At 35.6% G+C, this 16,983-nt stretch overlaps 1 protein-coding gene across 4 annotated transcripts in view; it reads left to right on the top strand.

The window, feature by feature from the left end:
* Dzip3 (DAZ interacting zinc finger protein 3) overlaps positions 1-16,983 on the top strand; it is a 63,534-nt gene continuing 46,551 nt past the window's right edge. For 3 of the 4 annotated variants that reach the window (XM_029470345.2, XM_021184722.3, XM_021184723.3), the window contains exons 1-6: positions 1-250; positions 8,924-9,024; positions 11,470-11,542; positions 12,546-12,701; positions 13,963-14,079; positions 15,627-15,707. In XM_029470345.2, the coding sequence (XP_029326205.1) occupies positions 8,993-9,024; positions 11,470-11,542; positions 12,546-12,701; positions 13,963-14,079; positions 15,627-15,707 (459 nt within the window). In that variant the 5' untranslated portion in view covers positions 1-250; positions 8,924-8,992. Of the gene's footprint in view, positions 251-327; positions 411-8,923; positions 9,025-11,469; positions 11,543-12,545; positions 12,702-13,962; positions 14,080-15,626; positions 15,708-16,983 lie in introns of those variants that run through there. The other variant, XM_029470344.2, reaches the window with a different exon arrangement.

The raw sequence follows: 16,983 nt of genomic DNA, 5'->3' as shown, positions 1-16,983 counted from the left end.
ACCCCGCCGCAGTCCCCCTTTGGCGGAGAGGCCGCGAGGTTTCAGCTGGAGGTCCGCGAACACGCGGGAATCTCGCGAGACGAGCTCGTGCGGGCTTATTCTGTGGAGGGCTTCTGGGGCGCACGGGGGTCTCCGTGCCGCGCGGGCTCGGTCCCCGGGCCTTCCTCGGCCTGGGCGCGGGGGGCTCGACTTTCCGTGCGTGCCTCAGCCTCTGCCCGAGACACGGCCGCTTCCCCTTAGTCTAGACACGGTGAGGAACTCGGAGCCGCCAAAGCTGGGGGTGGGGGCGTAGGTTTGGAGGCGGCGGGGGAGGGGCCTCAGGCTCTGCGGCCCTGGTCCCTGGTGGCCGCTGGCGACTCGCGCAGGCTAAAACCTGTGGCGGTCCGTGATGAGGCAGCCGGAACTTTACGGTAGGATTTGTCAGAACCCCCCAGAGAGAGAGAGAGAGAGAAAGCATCCCGGAGTCGCTCCCGGACGCATTCTTTTCAGCGTTGATGTCTGTAGGCTGAGAGGCCTGTTCTTGTCTGGCGTGATTATTTTGCACATTTCTGTGGCGTCAAAAAAAAAAAAAAAAAAGGCACCGATGAGAATGTTATTATTTTTTTTTAATCGGAGATAATGATGTGCACGGATCTATAACGAAGTGAGTCAGCAACTGGTTCAGGAGCTTAAGCTAGGTTGTGGGATCGAGTAAATGCCCATTTGACTAAGTTCGTCTGAAATTGTGGGAATTCGGGGAACGTGGGGTTTTTTTGTTTGTTTTGTTTTTCTCGTTTGCCTTGGAACCTTTTAAAGACGTCATTTATTTTCATATTAAAAGAAAAAAGTAAAGCTAACTGATGGCTGGAAAAGGATTGTGCCGTTGAGATAGTCATATGAGAGTTTGTAGCTAGTACATTCATTCATGCATTCATTCATTCCATTCTAAACAAACAGTATAACGGGGCTAGGGATTGACTGTCACTCAGAACAAAGATGAGGACGTGGTGCCTGCGGAGAAGCAACCAGTTAATAATAGTCCAAATAGGAAAGTACTGTTGGAATTCACTACATAAATGAGGAATGTGTCATCACTAAAATGTAGAGCAGCCAGTTTGCTGATGAGTATTTTTGCACCTTTCTCTTTGTGTCTCTGCATTTTACTGCTTTAGGCTTTTCGTGAAGTGAAATCTAAAAGTAGTCTATTTTACATTATAGTTTATTCAATAAATTCTTATTTGAGCACTTCAGAAATATTAGCCTTTACTACAAAGCCAAAGTGCTAGAAAGAAAAAGAAAAAAAAAATATCTCTTCCATTGACATAACAAGCATATCCCCATAATGATGCTTTGGTCATTGTTGTTGTGTGATGCTGGTCCAGTTAGATCATACTAAACTGAAAACTGAATGAATGCTCTCTTCCTGTGACCTAGTGACATCTTAGTTGCCACAGTGTCATAATTACACAGCAGCAACATATGAAAGTATAGCACTGTTATGGATAGCACAAATAAACTACTAATGATTCATTTGTTTACTGATCCATACTTTTATCATTCCACTTGTATTCATAGTCAAAACACAAGCTTAATAGTATAGGCCATGTAAAACCAGAAGTATCTTCATACAGCTGTTGTTTACCAAATCTCTTATCATATTTAGGCCATGCCTTATAAATGTGTATTGGTGGTCTTTTACCATGTTTGTGCAACAGTGAAATAACTCAGTGACACATATCTAGAATACCTATTAATACCTATTAATAAGAGGTACGTGATTATTCTGTTTCCCTTACCAACCATCAAGTACTACAATGTAGCTATCGTTATTGGTCAATCCATAAGATTGTTATTGGTCAATCCATAAAATTCACCTTTCACTTTTGAAATGTACTTACTTACTTTTCTTTCCATTTTACAGAATTCATAACTGTGTTAAGAGTAGAGGTCTTGATAATTTGAATAGTTTCCCTCTGTCTTGCCTTGACTGTTTCACCCAATTAATACACATTTTTAATTCAGTTCCTAGATAAGTAAAGACACAAGATGTCAGAGTATAATAATCATTTTTAATAACTGTTTGAAGGCCTGCTTCTTTGAATAGAGTAAGGTCCTTTGCATGGCTCATAAAAATTTCTTGTTTAAAGCCAGGCTTGGTGGTGCATGCCTTTAATCCCTGAACTCAGGAGGCAGAGGCAGGCGAATTTCTGACTTCGAGGCCACCCTGGTCAAGAGCTACAGAGTGAGTTCCAGGATAGCCAGGGCTACACAGAGGAACCCTGTCTCGAAAAAAAACAAAACCAAAAAAAAAAAAAAAAAGTCTTGTTTAATTTATGTAATAAGTAGATTCTTGTTTTGTGAACAAGCAAGAAGCTTTTTCTAAGCAAGCAGTGGATATGTCTAAACTATATAGAGAAATTATAAGAAATAGTAAAATTTTAGTTTTTTCTTACTCATTTTATGTAAGCATAATACCTATATATAACTAATAAGTTAATTGATTTTTATATTTTCAGTGTGTTCTCAAACTTTTAATGCTTTAGAGATGTGTGATCAAATAAAATTTATATTTTTAAAAAACTGGTTAACTTTGAGAGATCATTCAGATAGGCTTGAATTATTTATTCCAGTACCACAGGTAATATCTGGCACTAATTGTTCTGATTTACTTCATTGATAAGAAAAATGCCTAGCAAAGGTGAATATGACTAGTTCACTATGAAATATTACATATAATTATATTTGCATACTATTTGCTGGCCAATATTAGGCTCATACGGTTTTGTTTCTGATTGTGTATGAGCAGACCTATTTGAACCCAATTTGCATACTTATATAAAGTCAAGTATGTCTAGAAGTCATGGAAAATAGTGGAAAGAATATGCATTTTGCATGATTTTCTGCACTCAGAAAATTTATTAGTAATGAGTAATTCTGTCTTAGTTTTGCAGCTTTCATAATGGATTACAATAAAATCCTTCAAAGCTCTGTGCAGGGGATGCGTACTCAGTGTACGTATTACATAGTCCATAGTTTCGTACCCAGGAACAGAAGAAATCTTTCAGTGAAACCACATAATATATTTTAATATGAAAGGAAATTTTCATATCCAAAAGCTTAATCTGTCTTCTCTCCTAAAAATTTAATCCTTTTTTAGTATAGTAATATGTCAATTTTCTTCCATGGTAGAACAAGTTGGAGGTAGATAGAGGGTAGGTTTTGTCACAGTTAATTGGAAAGCCAAGTTTATGAGGGTCTGCCACTCCTTTGATGATTGCCCTCTTTCCCTCTGTTATATCTTATTTCACTTTTGTCACTGTTATCTAAGTATAATGACACCATATTTTTCAGTTGCTAAAGATACTCTATCCATTGGTTCCTACTTGTATTTGTGAACAACATGGTTTTAGCAGAGCTATTAATAAATATCTTAAACTGAGGAGTAAATAGCCATTTTATTCATGACATCTTAACCTATGTATATCCATTGTAGGTACATTCCCTATACTAAAATTCATACTCATGTAGATGCTGTGGTCAGAATGTGAAATATCCCCCATAGGCTCATGTGTTTGAACACTGAATCCCCAGCTGGTGGCACTGTTGGGGAAGCTATGGAGCCTTTAGGAGACGGTGCTTTGCTGGAAGAGGGTGCTCACTGGGTACAGGCCTTGATGTTTTATTGCCTCTTATTTCCTATTTATTATCTGTTTCCTCACTGCAGATGAAGTGTGACTGGGTAGCAGCCTTCTGATCCTAGTGTCCTACCTTCCATGCCAGGATGGAATGTAGCCCTTCAAACTAAGCTACAATAAACCCTTCTTTAAATTGCTTTTTGTCCGATATTTTGTATTGCTAGGAGACAGGTAATTCAGTAGATATTTGACTATGTAAGTACAGAAGCAGCTGGCTAGATTTAAATAGAATTAAAGATGTGTTAGCTCAGACCTGTTGGTATTTGCCTATAATTTCAACACTTGGGAATCTGAGGTAAGATCATGAGATTGAAATCATCTCCAGCTACATAACAAGATATGGTTTTCAAACATGCAATAAAACAGATGAGGGTTTTGTTCCCTTCTAAGAAGTTATAGGCTGCAACCTAGTTCTAAGGTTGACTGTGGTGGAATCTTGACTCTAATTGTAGCCTAAGGAACTGAGAAATTTCAGATGCCTTATAGGAAACCAGTTGTTCTTGGGTGTAGTAGCATAAGGAAAAAGAATTTACCACAGTAAAACCCACTAAGAATCTCTACTGGTGGTTTCCCAACATACTTAATCAAATTTACAATACTTAAATATTTTTGGTAAGGAGCTCCTATCACAAAATGTCATCTTGCCAGCCCCCTTAGCACGTTTTCAATTGTCACTCCTTTTTAAATTTTTTAGGAAAAAAATCTTACTGAGTTGTTCAGGCTGAACTTGAACTTGAGAGCCCCTTGCCACAGCCTCCTGAGTCTCTGGGATTGGAGGCCTGTGCCACTAGGTTTGACTTTGAATTTTTAAGTAGCTTTTGCTTCTCATGTCTTAGCAGTTTTAATTTTTTTTCCTTTGGTAAAATTAAACAACCTAGTAGTGTCAGAATTTGCTTGTCAACAGACTCATAAACTTCTTGAGTATGTTTAGTTAATGCTGGCATAAGAGTGCAGCTTCTTAAACTATCAGAATATTAGCAAATTGTCTACTCAGGGTTATTTAATGCAGATTGCTGTAATAGCAAAATTCTTTAGTGTCCAACTCAGAACAAGTGAAGTTTTGATAAGTAGGCCTCTTAAAAAGTAGTGGCTAAGATTACGATAGACGTTTCTGTATCAATAGGAAAATGGGAAGGGCTAAAAAAATGAGTCTTACATTGCAGTTTATATCATATAATGTACACGAAAAGCAATTTTTGTCTTATTTACTAAATCTCACTATTGCTTCCTATATAATAGTCCTTTCCTATCACAGAGGAATAGAGGAAACGTGAACTAATTTTGCTGTGTACCTAAACAATGAAGTGAGGAAGATGTTATAATTATGTAATGAAAATAGTTATAGCAGAAATGTGTTTTATAGAGTCTAATATGTGATAAGTCCTAATATTTTCACAACTTCATAAAGTACAGGTTTCATTATTTCCATTTTCAGATAAACAGACATACAGAATATTTTTTAATTTCACATAAAGTCGAATAACTAGTGTGCCTAAGAGCACACCTGTGTATTGCAAAGTGAGTCCAAAGAAGATAATTTGTCATTTCACTTTCTTCTAGACATGCTTTATTATCTATATTTATATACATGCCATAATTAGAATGGTCTTATTTTTCTTCCTGAGAGCAAAATATCTCTCTGTCAACTACTTAAGCTTCTTAGCACAATGTATTCTTTTATCTTTAATGGTTCTCAATCCAGCATAGTTTTGTGTTCCAGAGGATGAGATTTTGAAGGAGATTGGTTAACAGTATGGACTGACAGGAGGTAGTTTAGTTTACAAGTGAAAAATTCTTAATAAAAATTTCTGCTGGGCGTGGTGGCGCACGCCTTTAATCCCAGCACTCGGGAGGCAGAGACAGGCGGATTTCTGAGTTCGAGGCCAGCCTGGTCTACAAAGCGAGTGCCAGGACAGTCAGGGCTATACAGAGAAACCCTGTCTCGAAAAACAAAAAAAAAACAAAACAAAACAAAAAAAATTTCTCCTGAAAATACCAAATAAAGAAATTTCAAGCCACTACCATTGAGACAGGTGTGAAATCTACTTTAATTGTTCTCTACACCAGTAAGTTTTCCACCTGCATTCTGTAAGTGCCAGAGTTGGGAAGCAGAGATTTTGTGGGCCTTTGCACATCCTCTGAAGTGGGATCTTCTTGAAAATTAGGCTGCAGCTTAGACAGGTAGCTTAGTCAAGATGAATATTTGAGTGGATTTTTACAAAAACAGTCTGGGGGAAGGGACAGGTGCTATAACCTAAATCTTTAAAGGATAAATAATTGTCATGTCTGCTTTGATGTGGCTAATTACAGCCTTAAAAATGGGAACCAAAACCACTTTTACAAATGAATAAAGGAGTTTGGTATAAAACGTGTAAATAAAAATGAGAGGTGAGAGCTCTGTGGAAATAAGAAAAGCATTTCACTGATAGAGTTAACAACAACATTTGTTTCTCTGCCAGTGAAAACCAGCCTGTGGCTAAAACCATGACGGATGAGATGTGTAGTAAATGCACAGTACACTTTAGCTTACCTTCCAGTCAAGCAGGAGGCTGAAAAGTTCTGCCAAAAAAGCAGTCTCAGTTATAGAAAGACACTGAATTGTCTTTCCTACAACAGGAAAATATTGATATGAATACATTGGGGGAAATGTAGATTTCATCCTTTCTCCTGTGTTAATCCTAACTTTAATGGTTTCTTCTGACCTTTAAGTATCTCTGCTTATTTTACTTAGACAACACTGATAATATTTCTGTCTAGGCTGCTTCCTTTTGGTTGCTAGGCACTTAGGCCTTCCCAGCAGAGGCTGTAAAATGTGTCTGCTGCTGGCTGCTTCCTGCACTTACCTTCTAGACATTGATAATCTGCTCTCTTGAAAGTTTCCTCACACAGATTGTCTCATGTTGCATGTTAAACAGGCAGAAGAACTACCAGCCTTTCTTAAATTCACCATATAAATGTCTTTTGGTTTACAAATTTTCACTCCTTTTCATCTTAATACAGACAGCTTAGAGAGGATTTCTGCCTTCTACCTTGTAACCAAAAGGTTTTCTTCCCTCTTTACATAAATCTTTCCTATGATCTTCACAGTTACTAATTAAAGGAGACCTTACCAATCTTGAGTGTATCAAATATGCTGTTTGAGAAAATACTAATGCAACAAATGAGGCACTCTGCTGCTTTCTAGGAAAGAAATGGAGATCTGTTGTATTTGTTTTGGTGTTTTTCAGTTCCCTTTTTTTCATTATTGCTTCCCTTGTTCCACAGCATCTAGCAACAGTTACATTTACATGCTATGTTGGTCCTGAGTTTACCAAATGGGATCAGAAATGGAAAGCCAGCCTAACAGAGAGTTCTGAGTCTAAAGTCATGGACAACCCATGGAAGAGATCAAGTGGGACTAATTTTAGAAATGTTCTTGGAATAGAGCTAGATAGTCAAAAATACACTTTAGTCTCTTATTGTTTCATTGATATTGTCTGCATATTTTTGCTTTTTCAAGAAACATCCACAAAGAGCTGAGCATATAGCATACACCTTTAATGCCAGCACTTTGTAGGCAGAAGCATGTGAATCTATGAGTTCAAGACCAACATGGTCTATGTAGTGAGTTCTAGGACTACACTGTGAAACCCTGTCTTTAAAAGGGGGGAGGGTAGAGAAAGATCTACAAAAATTCTTTGATGTTTGAGCTAGAGAATATACAAGAGCTTACTACATCTCACCTCCTATTTCATGGAGCTGTATAATACGGTTTTGGAAGAAAAGTGGCTATGTAGCATTTTATAGTAAAAAAAAAAATTCAGTACTGTTAGTATTATAATTAAGCAGGAACTGATACTCCTCTATGGAAGCCATTTAACAATATGCATCAGTAAAATCAATATCTGTTCATCTAGCAATTCTACTATGAACTTATTGTACAGAAATACCACTAATATAGTCAAAGGGTTATAGACCATGAAAATGGTCAAGAAAATGATTAAGGAAACCATAAACATTGTTCCATGTAGTGGTGCAGGCCTTCAGTCACAGTCACTTTAAGCTCCAGGCTGACCAAGCTACCAACCACCACTCTGGTTCCCTTGGATCTGTGGGTGAAAGACACATAAATATATATATTAGCTTATTTCTAATATGCTATTTAGCTCAATGGCTGGGCATTTCTAAGTTTCCCACGGCTAACAAATGTACCCTTACCTTCACTCCCAGCTCAACATCTTTCAGCTTAGTTGCTCAGTCACCTTTAGTCTTAGCTCAACACCTTTAAATTGTCCCTCAACTTATTTTCCCTGTTCCATTCTCCTTGCTCAGTACCCTAAATCTGCCCTCAGCTTAGTTGCATTTCTAATCTCCCACCATCTGCCCCAGGCCCAGTTGGGGAAATTAACCAATGGCCACTCCACCCGAAATCTCATGTGGCTGTTGTCTCTCTCCCTCTGAAACAGGCAAATTCTCTTTTCTCTTTGTCCCCTAGCCTGCCTGGGGAACCTGGAGGTCCTACCTCTTCTACCCAGCCATTGGCCACTAGCATCTTTATTGATTGATCAAGAATCAACTGGGGAACAGGACCTTTAGTATTCACACTCAGATTCCTGATCAAAGCATCAGAACCACCCCCTACACACAGGAACATAATTTAGGTCCTGCCTATGCTGCATAATGAGCTCAAAGCTAACCTGGGCAGCTTTGTGAACTCTTGAATCACGCTCACGAGTATTTAAATAGTACAAATTGGTCTTGATAAGTTTAAATTTTGTGTGTGTGCATGTGTGTGTGGTAGAGAAAGAAGAGTGATCTGGGAATATTTGGGAAGTAAATATGAATAAAGTGTGCTGTGCAATTTTATCAAAGAACTAATAGAAGTTTTAAAAAAATGAACTACCAAATAGGGGTAGAGAATAGAACTTGAGTGGTACTGCACTTATCTAGTATGCACAAGGTTCTAAGCATAGTTCCCAGTACTAGAAAAACAATAACTTTATAATTTTGGAAAATAAAATAAATAAGATGGTCTTGATAGAACATTCAGTGCTGCAAAAGAAAAGATGATTTTAATATCATTGTAAATTGTATATAAAATATTCCTACGCCTTGAAAAAATGTAAATTCTAGATGGTGATTATATTTGGGTATTGAACCTATATTATTATTTTATGGACACTAAAATTTTTATAGTTATATACTGGTTTATATAGAGGAGAAAAAAATCTTTGTATCTTCCTATTAAAAAATATTATTTTCTCTTACAGCTTTTATGACCATAGCAAAAATCAGTTTGCAGGCATTGGAATAAATCTTGTAAAGGATCATTGTGCAACATGGATTCTCTAGCAGAAGAATTTTTTGTAAGGTAAAGAATGGGCGACTGCAATAAAACTGCATTTGTTATATTCCAAAAGATGATATAGCATCAGACTTTTCTCTGTAAACTTTGAAAACTATTGTGAAATAAATGCCACTAAGCTTCAGGGCAAAGATACAAAGTCATCACTTTGAAAAAGATATATTTAGTTTGTGGGCTGTTTTACTTGCTGAGTACTAATTAAAGATTTGTACTTTCTTGATAGGGAGTTTTGTTTTGTGTAAAAGAGATGAGAATTAATTGGGGTATATACTTAGTTTTACTGTGGAACCTGAAGAAAATATAGGAGCTAATAATATTTGTATTGGAAGCTCTTAAGTGAGTGTCTTAGTTATGATTTTTATTGCTGCGATGAAACACCATAACCAGAAAGCAAGTTTGAGGGAAAAAGGATTATTTGGCTTATGCTTTTATACCACTGTTCATTATTGAAGAAGTCAGGACAGGACCTCAAACAGGGCAAGAACCTGGAGATAGGAGCTGACGTAGAAGCCATGGAGGGGTGCTGCTAACTGGTTTCCTCCCTATGGCTTGGTCAGCCTGCATTTTTATAGAACCCAGGACCAACAGCCCAGGGATTCTATCACCCACAATGGGCTGGTCCCTCCCTCACTGATTGAGAAATGCCTTGAAGCTGGATCTTAGAGACATTTTCTCAGTTCAGGTTCCCTCCTTTCATATAACTGTAGTTTGTTGTCAAATTGATGTAAGACGTCAGCACAGCCAACTTTGGCCATCTAGCTGTTTCAAAGCTGTTGAAAGATTTTAGTATGCATCTGGGAGTGATAACTATTATTTTAAAGAGTGAGTGATCATGAAATAGAGTTAGCAAGTATTTATTGGAGGACATATTGTATTCCCACAGGTCTTCAAAGGCTTCTGAATACTGCTGCATTCATTCCCAGATAATATGAGCTTATTAGGCAACTAGGAAATTAAAGAAAAGTTAATTAATTTAGTTAATTAAATTAGCTGTGGAATATAAATGTATTAAGAGCCATATTTTGAAATATTTCTCTAGTTTTTCTCAGTTTCCTCAGATGAAATCATACATAATAAATGAAAAGTGATTGTCAGATGCACACATAAAATAATGATATTTTATAACTTATAATTCTATGTAAATCAGTGTTTCTCATCTCAGTATTAGATGTACCACTCTACTGAATTACTAAGAGCACAGAAATCATGTATGATCCTTAGAGTTCCTACATGATGCTACTAGCAATTTTGTACATCTTCTAAATCATTATAGAATACTGCATTGTCAATACTAAAGTCAGCATTAAAAGGAAAAGCTGTCAAGGTATTTCTTATTACCAAAGAAATTTATTACTTCTAAATGTGATAGTTACCATAAATTAATATGTTTTGAAAGACTGGGCAATTTTAAGTTTAGAAGCTCTTAAATAAAAAATTGAGATTATCTATATATCTTTTTAATTGTAGCATTGTGGCATATACCTGTTATTTGTTTTGATTTTGCTTATTTTATTTTTGAGCGAGAGAGAATGTAAAGTTGGGTAGGTAGGAAGGTGGGGAGGAACTGGGAGATGGAAATACAGTGTATAAAATTAAAAGAGGAAAAATTCCAACAAAACAAGTGTTTTTGTGTGTATACACACATGTATATATGCATGTTTCTTCATACATATATTTCATATGTGCGTTATATATACACACACACATACACACACACACCTTCTTAGCCATTTTTATATTTTATTTTCATACATTCACACTCAAAAAGAAAATCATCCTCTTTAAAGACATCTTCACCTTAATACGCTATGAGCTTGTGTGTATGGTCTGTAAGGGTGTGTGGTCTGTATATGTGAGGGTATGCATTGAACCCTTCAGAAGTGTGTAAAAGATGGAGATCAATGTCATGTGGCTTCCTCTATCACTGTCCTCCCTAAATTTTGAGGCAGCATTTCTCACTGAACATGGAGTTCCTCTTTCTGTTCTACAGGCCGGCCAGGATGCTCTCTATTCATCCCCTACCACAGCAGCAGTGGGGTTTTAGCAGTGTGCTGCCATGCCTGACTTTTTCACTTGAGTACTAGGGATCCAGTCTTAGGGCCTTAATCTTGCAGAGCAAGCATATTACCTATTGAACCACTTCCCCAGTTCTGTTAATAAAGTTTTCTCCTATATACTTTTGTGTGTTGCATATTTGGTAAATGTGCAGTTAGTTATACCAGTTTGGTGGTTTCTCTACCATCATCAAGCAAGGGCTTAGCATAACTGTTCTCTAACTTGAACCTCCGAAGAGATGTGATACCCATTCCCATTTCAGGCTTTGATACACATTTGTGATACTTTTGAAACTTTGAGATAGTGACTCAGTTCCTTGATTCTTTACTTTTTGTGAGGACATGCTCTTAATGTATAATGTATTATATAATGCTCTTAATGTATTTTCTTTTAAAGTGGAAATCCTGATGTGGAGGAACAGACCAAGGAAGAAACTGAGACTATAGCAGAGAAACCAGTCACTCAGCTGGTAAGAAAACTAGTAAATAGGAATGAGTTGATTCACTTGTATATAAAGTTATAATGCAAAGACTAGTTGTAAAATTTTTACTGAGTCACTTTCTGAAAAAGTGATTTTTATAAGTTTTTGAAAATTTTGAAGTCAACAGATTCTGTAATAAGTGTCTACACACTTTTCAAAGTACTTTAATCTTATTTAAAACAATTTTGGGCATAACTGTCATATGAAATAACAAGAAATATAAGTTCTTCAAAATGGCTGCCTATGGAAGAATAATTTTGAGACTTACCCTAGAGGAGAGAGCATAGACAGTTCTGCAGTACGTTCTATTAATTCTGCATTGCATTTCTGTCTGATTACTGCTCTGATAGGGATCCAAGAATCAAACATTCCACATTTGGTCATTTTCAGTGACTCAAGCTCTGTAGGTCTGTAGTAAACTGTTCTGATTTTCAAACACTGTGACACCATATTCTTAAAGCTTCTCTCCTGAGGAGGGGCTGCTGTCTCTCAGTTGTGTCCCTGTGTCTTTTTCTGTTCTTCACCGACTCTTCACAACTAATGTTAAGTAGCAGGTTTGACTCTTTAGTTATCAATTAACCATTAATGATGATGAATGATGGCTATATTAAATCTTTAAAAGTTAATTCTTTAAATCTCAAAGTTCTTGATAATTAATCAGTTCTGATTGAGTTGAAATAAATCATTCTATTTCTGTTTTTAATTTAAATTCCTGTAACTTAATTTATTTAAAATTACTATGGGTCTAGAAGTTGAAGATCAGCCATATGACTTAAAAAACAATGTTTTCCTATTAAGGTGTAGAATAATCTACATAAGTTTCTTGAGCAGAGATGGTCTTATTCTTATATTTTATGGTTCAATCAGTATACACACACATACAGACACACACACAGACACAACTTTATCTCTTTAAAAATACTTTTAGTGATTTTATCACTAGAATAAATGAAACTATATTAAGTAATTTAGTAAATTAAATGTTTTATAGGACAAACAGAAAATGGATATATCTGCTGATCCTGAGCCTGTTAACGCACTATTAGAAATAAAGAAGGTATTAAATCCAATCAATGCTCTTCCCAAAGGTGTGTTCCCTAACATTGAAAAGTTCATACAGGAAGATTTCTCTTTCCAGACTATGCAGGTAACATCATCATTTCTCTTTAGTAAAGATGTATACTTTTCTTCATATAACTTTTAAAACTATATGGTATATATAATCAGAGTCATAAAATCTCTATCTGAAAACGTTTTGCTGTCAACCTGGACTATAGATTTGTTAACAAAAATTTTAAAACTCAATATAGGAATGTATGTTTGTGGTAGTAAACTGTGAATTCAGTGTTTACGTTGATTATGTAACATAAATATGCCTGTCCTGGCTAGGGACTACTTTTGATATTGTTTTCCCAATTTATAAAATATTGATTTTTTTCAAAATGTATTTATTAATAAAATTAATCCCATACAGAATATATATATTGGGGCATTTTAAACATTTCATCTTTTGACCACTTTCCACCTGAGAAAATTTACATCATCTGGATATTTAATATGCAAATCAAATAGTTACCAATAAAACATAAATTTATTCGGTATAAATGTAATTTGAAAACAATAATAGGTTTGCATACTGATAAGGTAGATGTTCATTTTTATACAAAGAATTAAATCTTGACTGAATATTTGCTATTAATTATACAGTGTAGCAAATTTTTCCATAGTTAAAAACAATATACATATTGTTCTCTTTTGGTTTGGGGGGTTTTTGTTTTATTTTTAGACAAGATTTAGTCCCAGCTGTCCTGCAACTCCCTTTGTAGACCAGACTGTCCTCCAGCTCCCAGACATTTGCCTTGCATGGTGTGGTTACAGATATGCAGTCCATGCCTGTCTGTGTTTTTTTTGATTTTATAGTTAGCAATGTTAGATGGCTGATAGAAAATAGACACAGACAGCAGAGCCTGTCGGTATTCTGTCTTATCAGAATCACCAAAAGAATAGGATGTTAACCTTAGCCCTCTTTTCCATCTCAGCCATGCAAGGCTGTTTTTCTAGATGCAAAGCTGTTGAACGTTCTACCTAGTATCTCAGACAGAAAAGCATTGTATGCGTGCTAGAAAGTGGGAGGAATTAGAAGTGGGATCCATACTTTTTCTGTGTGTGTGTGTGTGTGTGTGTGTGTGTGTGTGTGTGTGTGTGTGTGTTGTGTTAAGGAAATACCTACTGAGGAGATTAATTAGATTCCTTAACAATAAGCTTAATAAACAGTTATGTAAATAATGTATATTACTAAGCTAATTAAAAAATATTTCTCTTCAACAGGGTCTATACATTTTTCTTTTTGTATTATGTATTTAGAAATCCTAATTGACAAAAATGATCATTTCAATTATTCTTCACAGAGGGAAGTTACAACTCATAGCCAGACTGGGGAAGAAATTGTTCCTGCTCTAACATTACATTTTTTGATAACACAACTGGAAATGGCACTTAGAAACATACAAGCTTCTAATTATACTGTGAGTGTTTTGCATTGAATGTTTGCTTGTGTAACATTTTCTTTATTGAGAGAACAGCAGCATGTGCCTATTTCTATTTTTCTTAGATTAAAAGACATTCCAGTTTACAAACAGTCATAAACTTCAGAAAATCATTTAGACACAGAAAAACAGCTAAGTAAAGAGTCCAAAAATGTTGAACAGAGAATAGAATGATAATCATCAGGTAGGGTGGAAGGGAAGACTTGAGAGATGTTGGTCAAACAATACAAAATTTCAGCTAGATGGGAAGAAAAATGTTCAAGAGAGCTATTAGACCTTATTATGATACTAGTTAATAGCAATGTACTGCATTTTTAAGATTGAAAGTAGACTATACATTTTAACACAAAAATGATAAATATGTAAGGCCCTTCATGTATAAATGATCTTGACTTAGTCATTCTGCAATATATGTAACTTAAATATTGTTGTATATAATATGTATATATTGTAAATATATGTACATTTGTCAATTAAAAGAAGGAAAAATCCTTAATCCCGCTCCTTTCCCCCATTTACTAGCCTCCTTTGTTACGCTACTCATCTGTGTCTGCAGGACACTATTTCCTTTTATCCATTCGCTACCTCCATTTCTTTAGTCTTTCTGCTCTCCTCACAAAGACCCTTGAGTCTCTAGAGAAGGGGATGTAAAATAGATGTCCCATTTAGGGCTGAACATTCCATAGTCTCTTATTCTTAGCACTTTGACCAATTGTAGATTTTCATGCTAATTACTGTCTTCTGCAATTAGAAGTTTCTCTGATAAAGGTTGAGAAATACATTATTGTTATAATGATAAGTCATTAGGAGTCAGCTTAATGCTATGTCTATTTAGGAACATAAAATTATGAGGGCCTGTGACTGGCCACAAGTTGTGTGCCATCGATGGGCTTTATCTTGTGAAGCAGGACTTAAATACAATTGGAAAGTTGTTGCTTAGTCAGAAGATGTTCTTGCCAGGCCAGACATTATTGTAGGTCACAGAGTTCACAGCTGGGAAGCACTGATGATGACTTTTTCTCCTGCAGTAGTGTGCATGATCCCTCCCAGCACTGTGAAAGCTAGCCAGTGGAGATGAAGGTTCTAGGGCAGTGCCATGCTGTGACTCAAGTATATGGTGTCTTCAGCAGTACTGTAAAATTCTCAAAAATAACCAGTAGCAATGGCAGTAGCCATTGAGTGTCTACAGGAACTCATTGGTCAGCAACAGGGAAAGAGGTAACCTATTCTTGACACTGAGCTTTCATTTGTTATCCTATAACCAGAATGCTATATAATCCAAGTGAGAAAGCTGATTTTATGACTTTTGATTAAATGTGCTTTTATCTCCTTTGATCAAATTTCTTTGCTGATAGTCTTATCAAATAAAAATGACATGCTTCTCTGTGGTTTTTAGCAAATGATGTATAATTAAATAAGAATTTGCACCATGTTTAAAAATTATTAAGTAATTCAAGGATTTTCAATTAATCCTGTTAAACTGAATAGTAGCTTGGTATAAATAACCAGTTGACATATTTTTGTAGGCACAACAAATTAATGTTGGTTATTACTTGACATTACTATTTTTGTATGGAGTGGCACTCACTGAAAGAGCAAAGAAAGAGGTATGTAGCATGTATTATTTACCTTATAAATCTTTTTATGTACCTTGGCTTCATTGTAGCAATTGATAGTGTTGATTTAAAATTAGCAACTCTGGTATTGAAAGTTTTCTATAACTTCTCATTGGAGATTTCTTTTTTTTTTTTAAGAATTACTTATTTTATTTATATGAGCACACTTTTGCTGTCTTCAGATACACCAGAAGAGGGCATCAGATCCCATTACAGATGGTTGTGAGCCACCATGTGGTTGCTGGGAATTGAACTCAGGACCTTTGGAAGAACAGTCAGTGCTCTCAAACACTGAGCCATCTCTCCACCCCCTTCTATAACTTTTCTGTCTTATTTCTATGAATAATTATGTTAAAGATTTATGTTGTTATTAAAAATAAAGACTAAACAGTATTAACTTATACTTAAACTTTCTTTTCTAAGACTATTTTTATCTTTTAAAGGCTTATTTGTATACTGAGTGATACATATTAATCTATCTTAAATGAAACAATCTTTATTTCTAATTTTAGTGAAATACAAATTTTACCTCAGTTCTTTTTGTTTGCTAGTTTTTGGCTTTATGAGACAGGGTTTTTCTGAGTAACTTGGCTTTTCTGGAACTCTCTCTGTAGACCAGTCTGGCTTTGAATTCAGAGATCCACCTGCCTCTGCCTCCGTAATTTAAAGACATGCATCAACACTGCTGGGTCAGTTTTTTATTTTGTCAAGTTAAAGTGAAACAGATGAATAGAATCTGGAAATTAACTAAAAATTTTCCTGTTTTAATTTTTAATTGTCTTATTTAAATTTTTGTAGTCTTGATACTTTTTTACTTTCTTTTTTTACCAGTACATACACAAACACACACACACACATACACACATAAACACACACACACACACACACAAAACTGAAGCATCTTAGAATTAATTCTAGTCTTAAGTTACAAATCTATATTGTGTTTTATCCCTAAGAAGAAACTATACCTATAGTTAAGGAGTCACCTATTTTCCCTTTGAAAAGCTAGGAAGATTATGCAGTGATTAGATGTTTTTAAAAATATGATAATTATATTCTTATAGTTGTCAGACATGTTTCTCTTTGGTTGACAATTTTTTGTCATTTTCAATCCTAAATTGTTACACTTTCTGTTGAAATGGTTAAAAGTCTAGAATTAAAGATTTTGTGGTTTTGAATGATGTTAAATACTTAGTTCCTCATCTTTATAATCATTTTTAGATATGTTAAAATTACGGATATTAAAACATGACCATATAACTGGATC

The sequence above is a fragment of the Mus caroli genome, unplaced genomic scaffold, assembly GCF_978045245.1.
Source record: "Mus caroli unplaced genomic scaffold, Mus_caroli_1 scaffold_17, whole genome shotgun sequence".
NCBI classification, from domain to species: Eukaryota; Metazoa; Chordata; class Mammalia; order Rodentia; family Muridae; genus Mus; species Mus caroli.
This window is presented reverse-complemented; position numbering and strand designations above follow the sequence as displayed.